This window comes from Bacillus rossius, chromosome 14, assembly GCF_032445375.1.
Source record: "Bacillus rossius redtenbacheri isolate Brsri chromosome 14, Brsri_v3, whole genome shotgun sequence".
In the NCBI taxonomy this organism is placed as follows: Eukaryota; Metazoa; Arthropoda; class Insecta; order Phasmatodea; family Bacillidae; genus Bacillus; species Bacillus rossius.
Genome location: NC_086341.1, coordinates 20,431,643 through 20,444,383, shown reverse-complemented (window position 1 = coordinate 20,444,383; position 12,741 = coordinate 20,431,643). Strand labels below are relative to the sequence as shown.

Here is a 12,741-nt window from a genome sequence, read left to right as displayed (position 1 = left end):
TAAAATAGATGGCACACAATCAAAATACCACAAGCAGTTGCAGTGTATTCTATGAGAATCGATCTTTTCGAGTCAATAGTAGCGGTTCAAAATCGTGGTCCCGATACCTTTCAGAGTTTACCACTGCGTTTTACAAACTCGTTATGGTCGTCTTCTTTGTCTTCGTCGTCTTTGGTAACATTATCCGTTGTTGTGTTATTTGTATGTGACGTGAAAAATGAAAAAGTATTTATAATTTTATACATTCAGTCAACATTAATAAAATCACATGTGCTACAATTGGTTTTGAGTCATTTTTATATAATTATAGTGAGATGGCAACTAGGGAGAAAAAAAGTGAAGTGTGGAAACATTTTTCTATAAACTCAAGTGAACAAAATATAGCAACATGTTTACATTGTTAAACGGTAATTTCTCGATGCAACCTTATGTGATAGTCGATAATAATGCTAGTTTTCTGCAACAAAACTTACCCACCGTAAATTACAATTATTAGACTGTAGTTCAAGTTGTTTACAATAACAAATATAAATAGAAGTTAATTTAATTTACACTTTGCAATGACTTAAAAGTGTATTTTATATATTTTTATACTGTTATTATAACTGTATTCTCGATTTTACCTAACTTTGTTATTAAATTCACATGGGAATAAAAAATTTTGTGGGCATTATTACACTTAAAAAAATTTGTTCATTATAATCGGTAACTGAATCGGTATCTGCCGATTATTGCTCTCATAATCGGTAATCGAATCAGTAATCGGTAAAGTTATATCGGTGCACCACTAAAAAAAAGCTTAAACACGGTGCAATGCATTAATTGTTTGTAAAATGTTTTATAAAATTAATAAGTATTTGTTTCATGCTTTTTTTTTAAACTAAAACCCCAATTTTTATGTCAACCTTTGCATGAACTAAGAGCGTGTAACTGTGTTTTATACAGTTTGTATGTAGTCTTTGACATAGGGGTCGTCCATTAATCACGTAATGTTTTTTTAGCAAATTTTTAACCCCCCCTACCCCCTAGTGATTTGTGGTGAGGTTTCAGACAGACACCCCCCCCCCCCTTCCCCCCCAATAAATCACGTGTATTTTTTGGTGCAAAATATTTTTAAAAATTTCAGAATATTATCTGTAAATATAGGTATAATCAAATTAGATTCTGGAAAATTAAGCTTAGTGATAAAAATGTCCAGACAAACATTTAGGTTGCAGGTTTATTCTCACTGGCATAAAAATAATAAAGGAAAGGCTTATATGTGATTTACGCATGTATTCGGCACCAAAATCACAGTCTTTACTGGCGACCGGCAAGCCGAGCCGGGTGGTTCATGTTGCGGCAGGCGGGGATATTGTTGCCTGGCTACGGCGAGTCAAGGTCACGCATCGCTTTTCGGTTTAGTAGAAATCGGGTGAAAAAAAAAATATACGTGATATCTCTCTACACCCCCCCTCCCCCCTTGTGATATTTCGTGATTTTTCCCGACCCCCTCCCCCCCCCCCTTTCGAGCCTCACGTGATTAATGGACGATCCCATACTTAATTTTTTGCACATCTTTGTAAATCAATGAATATGGGTTTTGGGTTGGTTATATTGTGAATTTATTAAAAGAGTAAAAACATGAAATTTTGGAAGGAAAATAATTGAGGAGACTACCTTTGAATATATATACTGTATAGAAGTCGCCAGCCCAGGTTAAAATTTCTAATACGGTTTGAGGTAGTTGGTTAATTCACCGCCCCAATCGCCACCATCTCTAGGGCATCGACTTGTGGTGGTCCCTAGCGGACAAGTGTCGAACTCTTCAAACACCCCTTTCCCCTCCCGTTGAACGACTTTGAGCTGCAGTGAATGATGGGTGGGGGGTGCGGGGAATGACAGCGGCGACAGTGCTGCGCTCTAACGTGTAAATAACAACCTAAGACGATACAGGGCGTTACGGCAGCGCCCTGCAGCGGTGAAGTTCCCAAGCTGCTCATCATACGATCCTAAAAAACGTAGAGTAAATCCTATCCACTCGCGACTTCTATACAGTATATATATATTCAAAGATACTACCCTCTTAAAGACTTTTACTGTATTTAGAGATTTGAACCCAGGAGGCCGGCCGTTCTTGCAGTTGTTGCGGGAGGTGGCGGCAGGCAGCACCGTCGTCAGGGACAAGTTTGTGGGCGAGTTGGTGCAGCTGGTGGCGACCGTGTGGAACCTGCGGGCGAGGCAGGGCGCCGCCGCCGACTGGCGTGCCGTCGGGCTCGCCTTCGTCGAGTACAAGAGGAGCGTGTCTACCGTGGCTGGCTTCGTGAAGCACGCCATCAAGCGGCTGGCGCTCTCCATGAAACTGCAGCCCGGGTACCTTGATATTGTCACCTTTCATTAGGCTCTGTCTCATGCGTCAAGTTGGTTATTACTACTGATGAGTCAAATCCCAATTTTTTTTTTAAATCCAAATCTCTAATTCAATTCCCAAAGAAAGTACTTTAAAATATAGGGTATATTTTAGATATGTACCCCTCGAATTCGAATCCGATCTCAAGGGTTGAAAAATAAAATAATGTGCAAGGAATAAAAAAGGGTTTTCTCGCATAATCGTCGCACATTTTATTCTAAAATCAAGTTTGAAAAGTAGGGGTGCGACGATTATGCGTAAAAAAAATTTTTTGTTGGATATTATTCATAAAAACGAAACCCATTCATGGAAAGTACGTTTATTTAAAAAGTGAAGTATAAAAGAGCACGCCAACAATTTAAATTAATAAGTAGTCGTGTAACAAAAACCTTTCTTCAACTTTAAATAGAAAAACAATATCTGTGATCCGAATGCGAGCCTGAACGAACGCATAACCATCGTAGTACGCACCACGAAAGAGTGCGGGCCATCAGATGTAGTTACCTCGGCACTCGGCGAGATATCGATATTCGGCTACGTGTGCGTGCTCTATACGGAAAGCAACATAAGTACATGACCAAACATTAATGATTGCAACGAGCGCTGGCAACATTTTTGTAAGCAGTACACCGCGGCGACGCAAACAAACAGATGAAGGTTATAACGTTTAAAAAGTGTTTAAGAAAATTTACACATCATACAACTTTGTATTTCCATTAATTAAATAAATAAGAGGTAATGTCCGAATAAATATTAGATTTCTATTTTAAAATACATAGTTTTATACGGATAAAATACCCACACAAAGCGCTTGGAATCTAATAGCGGGACGAAAAACATCATGCGACGTTTACGCTAAAGTTTTTTTTATCCTAATTTTGACGCCCTAAAATATGGGTGCGACGATTACGCGAGTGCGGCGATTATGCGATAAAAGAGGGTAATAAATATGATGTTGAAACATTTAACCCTTCAAATGCTTGTTTCACAAACTAAATTTCCAGAAACAATATGTATTGTAATTTTTTTTGTATAATGCAGGCCTGCCGTTTTTACGGATTTTATCCGTTTTCACGGATATTTGAAGCTTAAAACGGACTAACGGATAAACGGCGACATTCACAGATATTTACGACGCTTCGCCGATATTTCGTTAGTGTAAATATTTACATTGGACTACCTATTTGAAGTTGTCAAACCATAGAAGCATCCAACAGTATAGCAAACACTCACATTAGGTGTAGCGCCATGGAACTTCCAATCGGTTAACCACAAACCAAAAGCATATACTCCCACATATTGTTTCATGAAGTACAATATCTATGGTTTCGGGGGAAATGTTTTTTGTTTGTTGAGTTAAACGCTAAGAGGTGTCATGGCTAGGGATGGTCGGGTACCCGAAATTTCGGGCAGTGTTTCGGGTATCAAGTATACCCAAAATTCCGGGCATCAAGTATACCCGAAATTTCGGGCGGGTATTTCAGTGCCCGAAAATATCGGGCACCTTGGAAAACGGCAATACCGCACGGCGCAAGTAAACAAAGCTTCTTTTTTTTGGAACGCGCGGCAGCTGCAGGAACATGCCACGCCGCCGCCGTCCCGGCACCAGCCGGTGAAGTGAGGGTGTGTGAGAGATAAGATAAAGAAGGTGCCCGGTCAGCAAGTGTGTTTGTGGGAGGGGGAGACAGATATAAGAGAGCGAGCCCTGCAGCAAGCGGAAGTGGTCAAGGTCAACATTTACCGTTACTCTCGCTGGCTAACTAACGATGCAGCTGGTCGCCCGCCTCTCTCTCTCACACACACACACACGCGCGCGCGTACGCACGGCGGATGCTCACTGCTCAATAGTCACAAAGTAGTGTTCAAGGCTGGTGGATCTGCTTGCTGTGTGCGAGAAGGATTATAAGCTGACTTTAATTACACACATTGTAGTTGCGTGGCATTTACAGAAAGTGGTTGTGAATTGTTTCTATTTAATTCATGTCATTATTTTACCAAAATGGATACCAGTGGAAGTGTAGGTCAAACAATCAACAGTGACAATGAACCTTCAAGCAGCTACCCAAACACAATTTAGTTAATAAGCACTTTATTTCCAAGATTAATATGCACTCTATTTTTTAGTTTAATGTTTAACTTTCATATCAGTGCGGTATAGTAAATAAATAAAAACAGTTCAGGTTTGTCAATGCAAACTTAAGTACGACTATTTTATGTTCAAAATTTATTTCATTAACTGATTTTGATGCCCGACCGAGATTGCCCGAGCCCGAAAATTTTGGACAATTACCCGCCCGAGCCCGCCCGAAGTCAAATTTCTCTGCCCGACCATGCCTAGTCATGGCGTCAGTAAACATTGGTATTTTTTGCCATTACAATGTTTTAGGTGCGGCATTTGTTTACAAACTTCTTATGTGATTTAAATAGTAGTTTTGGTCTTAGCTGATTGTGATGGAGCAAAAACGAAAGGCTTCGCCAGACAGGTCACTTTATAAACAGCGTTATCGTAAAGAATGGGAGCAAGAATTGAAATGGTTGAGGCGTGGCAAAACGGAATTTACCGCCGTTTGTTCGACTTGCAACTCGGAACTGAACGTGACAAAGGGCGGCTTGAAGACGCAAGTTCATGCGAAAAACCGACGAGCTGCTGATCAGAGTTGTTCTTTGACGAGTTTTGTAACCAAACAAAATAATTGATGCGGAACTGTCATGGGCGAACTTCGTTTGTGAAAACAATTTATCTGTGAAACTCGGTGATAATTTCACGAAACTTGTCCCGCAAATGTTTCCAGATAGTGAAATCACAAGAAACTTTCATTGTTCTCGCACTAAAACTAGCCAGATAATTATTCAATCTTTGGGTACATCAGCTGCAGATTATGTTTTCTATGCAATGAAAACACAATATTTCACACTGATGATTGATGAATCAACTGACAGTCACTAGGCAGGTTGTAGTGTTATCAAGGTTCTTTCTATCTGAGATTGTTGAAACTCATCTGTACAAAGTAATGGCTTTGAGTGGTGGTGCAACTGGAGAAAATCTGCTGTGGAAAGGGTTTTCAGCAATCTCAAGATGGTAAAACTGTTCACAGATCGTCAATGGAATCACCAATGTTAAATGTGCTGTTGCATTGCAGAATGAGAACATCTGCAGGTCTGGCTTTCAAGCCCACTGACGAGATGCGGAAAAGAGCGCACAACATAAAAAGTAGCTAGTTAATGATGTGAAATACATTTGTTTTTTTAAACTTGTAAATAACTTAGTTGTATGGATGTATTTATAGTTTGTAAATAAGAAAAGCACCAAAGCCTATACTGAAGAGAAATTTTTAAATTAATTTTCGTTTTATTGTGATACCAACTATTAGTTTTGTAATTTAAGTGGCAAATCTTAAAAAAATTTTACTTTCATTTGATTTTTTTTAAATTATGTTTTGGAATGCAATGTATATTTAAAATTACCGCAAAAAATAAATTAAGTCAATTACGGCTATAAATATTACAAGATTTTTAAATGCTGTAAAGAGGAATTAGGAACCTAATTTGGTGGCAGGCCTGGCATAAAGTGTCACAGTATGAAATTAATGGGAAAACATGTTTTCCACTGCTTTGTAAACTTGCAAAGGCAATGCTTATTCTTCCACACAGCAATGCAGGGGTGGAAATAATATTTAGTAAGCTCAACCTTATCAAGACAGCGCACAGGACATGTCTTGAATCTCCAATGCTAAATGCTTTGTTGCATATCTCTTCTAGGAAGAATATGGCAGAATTCCAGCCAAACGAAGAAATGAGGAATAGGGCAAAACATCTGAAAAAGTGATATTTAAATACTGCCAGTGGTGAAGTGTAGGCTACGTGTGTGTATAAATACTTGTATAAAGTGTTAAAAATTGAATTGTTTTGATTGAAGTATAGTTACATTTACATACATTATGATCGAGTAATTTTCATATTTTTAATGTACAGGATTTTACAGGATATTTTATATTCAAAACAAGGATATTACAGGATATTTCACATTTCAATCAAGGATATTGTTTTCAAAGTGGTGGCAGCCCTGGTATAATGACATGTTAAAAAGAACAATATCTTGGGGAATGGTAAGAGGATAGGTATGAAGAAAAAAATTTACCTAGAAAATTTCAGGGGTTATTAGTGTTGAAATTTTTAATGTACTTTATTTTCTCTAATATTTTTCTTCAAATATTTTTCCTTTGAATATTGAATCCTTAGACTACTAAGGATTTGATGGTCCATTCCTAGTTACTACATTTTCTGGTCATTACTGTTAATCAAGGTATTTTCTAGGGCTGTGCGAATCCTCTATTTTCAGTTCGATTCGATTCCGAGTCGAATCCCTACCAACTATTTGAAATTCAATTCCAATTTTGAATCTTTTCTTTAATTTTTAGTTTTATTATCATCAGAATTTGCATTAACTTTTTATACTCATATTACTGAAGGATAAATAGTTTCACAAACAAATAAGTTGACAGAATATTATTTTATTACATACAATTTTCAGTTGGCAGTTGTAGAAATGATAATTAACTCAAATGTAAAACTTTTTAAAAATGCTATTTGTTACTTCCATTTATACAACATTCACAGATTTATATAAGTTACAGTTTATATACTAAATAAAACACTTTGAGTTAAGATTTATGGTAGGCTATATATAGAAACATTTAAAAAATGATTTTACAAAAATAAACATTATGTAGACCTACATGTTAAAGCTACTTATTCCTTTGACAATAAGCTAAAAATGGTAGGCCCTAGGCTTAATGCAAATCCCCTTTTCAATAAAATACCTATATAAAAAATTGGTAAGCTTAGTAAACATAAAATACTGTAAATAAAAGCCTGTAAGAGCAATGGTGTTTACAGATTATCATGTAAAAATGTCAACTTCTCTACGAGTTCAGGCGCAATACATTCCCTGCGAGAAGTCACAATATTACTGGCTGTAGAAAACATTCGCTTACTTGGCACCGAAGTCGCGGGAATCGACAGCAATCTTTTGGCAACCACCGAAATGTATCTGAACCGGAATTGATTTGCTTTCCACCATGCAAATGGATCAGTGTGTCTGCTGATGACAGGCTCATTGATGTACCTTGAAATGTCATCAAGCACACACTCATGTGGTATGGGATTATTCACTGCCACTGACTGTGGAGCTGTATGAAATTTGTTCCACACTGAGAACTGTGAGGATGATGATGGCTGAAGTGTATTTTGTGCCCCTGTTGCTTGTTCCTTATGGATGCCTTCGAAACTTGTGTCAGACTCTATGAACAATTTAAGAGAATGTAGTCCTTTCTTCTTTTCATGGTCGTGTAACAAAATTACTTTATATCTTGGATCAACAATCATTGAAACAACATATTCTTCTCTTAGTCTGTAGTCAGGAAATCGCACAAGCATTGCCTTAAGCATGTTACGTGCAAAGACAATGCCACTTCCTGCTTCAGCTCGTGAGATGAAAGTTTCTAACAAATCTTTAATGTCATCTATAATGGGGATAACCATAGAATTGGTGGTATACTTTTCCCCACACAAATCATTAGTAGCTTCATAAATAGGTGCTAATACATCCACCACACCTGCAATCAATTTCCATTCAAGAGCATTTAAATTATCCATTGAGCACGAAGAAGCAAGCTCAGCTGCAATTACTTCCTTCTGTTCCAAGAGACGTAAAAGCATTGCATATTCACTGTTCCAACGTGTTTCGACGTCTTGAATGAGTTCATGTTGTGGTTTCCCCATTTTTTCTTGAAGTGTGTGCAACCGCTGAGTGGCTTGTGAGCTACGCTTGTAATGGCCCACAATGCTGCGTGCTTTCTTGCAAACTGATTCCATGCCTGGAGTTTCTCTTTTGCCATCATTTACAGCTAGTTGCAGGGTATGACCCAAACAACTGAATGGCACCCAAAAAGTTTTTGACAGTGCAAGTTTAATGTTCTTTGCATTATCAGATAAGATGTACACATGTACGCCTTGGGGAATTTTCCACTTGTTTGAAACGTCCAATAATACATCACAAATGGCAGCACCACTGTGTTCCCCAGAAAAAGGAACGTTTCGCAATATGCGATGTACAAGGACAAAGTCGCTAGTAAAGTAATGGCAAGTCAGTGACAAGTAGCTATCGTTACTACGAGATGTCCACATGTCTGTAGTGTATGAAATGGAGCCAACACCATTTTTAAAATCATGTTGCATTTCTTCTGTGACCTTCTTAACTGTATCTTCATACAGTTGTCGAATTACAGTCCGTGAAAAGGTAGTGCGGTCGGGAATCGTATACTGTGGTTCTACCAAATTCATCATTTCAACGAAACCCCTGTCATTAACCATACTGAATGGCTGAAGATCAATTGCAATCATTCTGCCAATACTTTTTGTGTTGGAGACTGCACGGGGGTTGTCAACTGAATATTTGGTACTTTTTGCAAACAAAAATGGTAAAGTTTATTGAGCCTTTTTACTACATATGTCGGTTTTTGCTTTTCCATCTGCATCTGCAAGAATTCTGAATATTGCTTTGTGTGCAACTTTAAATGTTTGGCCATGCTTGATGTGCAACTTGCCGTTATTTTGAGTTCACGCCCACATGTATTACATTTTGATTTTAATTCAGACACTTTTTCAAAATAAGTCCAAACACTGCTACGACATTTCGATGACGCCGGCTGTACATATGCCAAAGCATCACTTGTGGTGGCAGCGGCACTCATTCTTCAGCACAGTAGGCTACCACAGCAAACAGTAGTTACTTTACTGTACAATCTTCGATGTTGTGGACAAGTAAGCAAGCCCGAACATGAACGTGTGTGGGAACACATACACAGATGCTTCAAAGAAAATTATATTAAGGTAATTACAACTACCGCTAATTCTTCTAGACTGCTATTTGATCACGTTTACAAGTGTGCTGACTTGAGGTTATGTCAACTCAAGATACAAATTTGATAAATAAACGGCAAAGATATTAACACACGACTACCATCCACATATAAAATGAGTCCCCCATAACAAGTATTCTATTTATACCAAAAAATATAGTACTTAACTTTCAACATAATTTTTTTTAATTTTAATAAAACAATTATTTGTCTGGTTATATATTATTTTATTCGTCAGACGCTTTTCCTGTTCATTGGTGTTGCTAGTGTTCGTGCTTTCATCCTATGACTAATCCAATCCAACATTCAAAATGGCAGCTCGGAAAAAAATTTGCGTTGCGGGATGCTCCTTGCGTTCATTTCATAGTTATAAAGATTTGATTTGTATTCGAAGCCCTATTACCGGTGATTATGTGCTATGGTAAGCTGCAAATTATACATATTTATACTATTTTGAATAAATAAAATAGACTGACAAGGGAACAATGGATAATCCAAAAACACCGTTAAAGCAAAGTAGGAAAAAAATATCTACTATATAAAAATACGGTAACACGTCTCTCAAAGTAACGCCCTAAATAATTCCAGTAAAACAAGGTGCTAATCAACAGAGCTAATCTTTTTTTTTAATAAGAGAGCATATATATACCGTATTTACTCGCATATAGGTCGCAGCAATTTTACCAGATTTGATGGGGAAAAAATGAAGTGCGACCTATATGTGAAGAAAAGATATTAAAAAAAATTTTTGAGGAATTTTTTTTGCAATATTTTGCTTTAAAATGCGAAAAAGAAGTTTATATAGGTATAGGCAAATTTATTTACAATGTACACATACGTATATACTAGATCAGTGATAGTTATCTGTATGCGGAAATATATTCCTAGAGAGCCAAAAATCTAAGTAAAGGTATTTCATACTAGTAATGTCACGATTCACGTAACCTTACGTCTAGTTCAGTTGTTCGGAGACACTTCAAACTCTGCAGCACTGGATTGCGGTAACCAGAGACAAGGACGTTTTCGACCAGCTGAAAACTATGAATACTACTGTTCTAGTTGTAAATTACATCAATTTTGCACCCATAATCTCATAAAAAAAAGAAAAAGAAAAACTGTAAACATAGTGACGGTTTACAGTATGGTATGTTACTTACCTATCCTCCCCCCCTCCGCCAACCCCTCCTCCCCCCTTCCTCCTCCTCCCCCTTCCTCCTCCCCCCTTGCTATCTTCCCATTTGACCGCTAGTGCATGTGCTGGAGTGGTGTCACTGCTGACGCATTCCCCTGCTTTACCAGTTCCCCCACCACGTACCTAACTATTCTCCTCATGTGATCGGAATTTTCGTAGCGCTCGAAAATTGTTGCTCCCTCAGTAAAGAAGTTTCACTTAAACAATGTATTTTAAAGTTGAAATCTATTATTTGTTCTGATATTACTGCTTAGTACTTATTTAATTAACAGAAATGCAAAATTTTCGGATCTGTAAATGTTCTTTTAAAGACGTCAAACATTATAACATTTATCTGTTCATCTTTGTCGCCACTGTGTACCGCGTATAAAAATGTAGCCAGCGCCAGTTGGCACCATTCATGTTTAGAACATTGATCGCCGTATAGTGCGCGTACACGTAGTTGAGTATTGATATTGATAGCTCGCCAATTGCATACAATGCATGCGCTCTATCTAGTGCAGAATAAACTAGTCCGCACTCTTTCATGGTTAGTGTGTAACATGACGATCGTTATGCGTTAGTTTTGGCTCATGTTTGGGTTATGGTTTTCGTTTTTCTTTTTAAAGTTGACTTTTAAAACATGATGTTAGTAGAAAAAAATGGTTGATAATGCAATAAAAAATGGTATATTCAATTAAAAAAATTTTCATTCCTTTATAACAAAAATATTTCTTCATTTATCGATTAAAATACCTTAAAAAATAATATTACTGATAACATTTTTTCTTTAATACCTAGTCATTATTGTATGATATTAAAAATTTTTTTTGAATACTAAAACATTTGCTTTAAAATATTAAATAAAATATATGAATTAGAAATTTTTAATTATTTTTATAAAATTTACAGTACTAATAGAAAACTGAAAAACTATGCCATAAATGCTACTTGATTCCATGAAATAACTTACATTCTGGAGCTATATGGTGTATTAACTTGTATTTCTGTGTTATTTTGGTTTTATCACAATTCAATTCACCATATACTCTTGTCCCTAATCATAACGTAGTGCCAATTGCTGTCAAAGCACACCTGCTAAATGCTACCCATGGCATTCACTTGAAAAACTGTGTAGTGTATGATTTTTTTGTTGAAATTCTCATGTAACCTGATTAAAAAATGAAGCACTTCTGTTGAAATGAACATGTTACTAAATCAGTTCGTTCAAAGATTCCTTTTGTGTAATTGCTGAGTTTGTATTTAATTATGTTTCAGGGTTAGTTTTGGAAAGCACTCTGAAGAACCCATGGCAAAGGTAAGAAAAATGGAGAACGAAGAAGACAGCGCCATTGGAACAGAGTCGAGTGGAAGTGATCACGAGGACAGAGAAGAAAACAAGAAGCGCCCGGTCATTCCACAGACTGCCGGTGGATCGCGAGACCCGGGAAACGTGGAAGGCGATGGGAAGAACGGAAAGAAGAGGAAGAAATTCAAACGCAAAAGTGACCTGGCCCACCAGAAGAAAGAATCAAAACTGTTGCGTGCGGCAGCCGCGTCTGATGGACTGGAGCTGGTGTCTTTTGCAAGCGTAGATGTCGGTTCCATTGCCGGTCATTCTGTGGACAGTGAAAACAAAACGGATGGTAGCGGGAGTGAAAACAAGGGCGTGTCTTCGAATTTCAGAAAGAGCAAAAAAAAAAGTAAGCGTTAATTTTTTTTTGTTTGTAAGCTTTGTTTTTACCTATATGAATAAAATTTAATTCACAAACTATGGAACGTGGTACGGATGTATTGTTTTATGTGGTAAGTCACAGGAAAAATTAAATACAATGAAATTTTCTAGGTACTACGATATTAATGTTATTAGTTTTGGGTGTTTTCCATAAGTATGTTTTCGAGTTGATTTTCATATTCTTTAATTTTGATTCTGAATCCACGCACTTTACGATTCTTGTAAATCTACTCCTGATTGTATACTTGGGTGTAAAAACCTTTTTGTTTACAAATCAGTGATGTTTATTTACAGTAAAATGATGTCAAGACCCTATTTATTACGACTACCTCTCTGTAGAAGTACCTTGAAAAATTTTTGTTGGAAAGTAAAAACAATTGAAGGGAAATTAGTCGAAAATCTTCGAAAACTCGTTTGGCTGGGTTTTCTTCGTGAGCACTGTACTGCGTGCGTGCGTGTGTGTGCGTGCGTGCATGCTCATGCAAGACGACCACATCCACAACCACGACTGCGCAAGCGATAACAA

At 37.2% G+C, this 12,741-nt stretch overlaps 1 protein-coding gene across 1 annotated transcript in view; it reads left to right on the top strand.

The window, feature by feature from the left end:
* LOC134538702 (myb-binding protein 1A) overlaps positions 1-12,741 on the top strand; it is a 96,383-nt gene that overhangs the window by 82,965 nt on the left and 677 nt on the right. The window contains exons 16-17 of the mRNA XM_063380139.1: positions 2,123-2,352; positions 11,759-12,741. The exon at positions 11,759-12,741 is cut by the window's right edge and continues 677 nt beyond it. Of these exons, the coding sequence (XP_063236209.1) occupies positions 2,123-2,352; positions 11,759-12,194 (666 nt within the window). The 3' untranslated portion in view covers positions 12,195-12,741. The remainder of the gene's footprint in view (positions 1-2,122; positions 2,353-11,758) is intronic.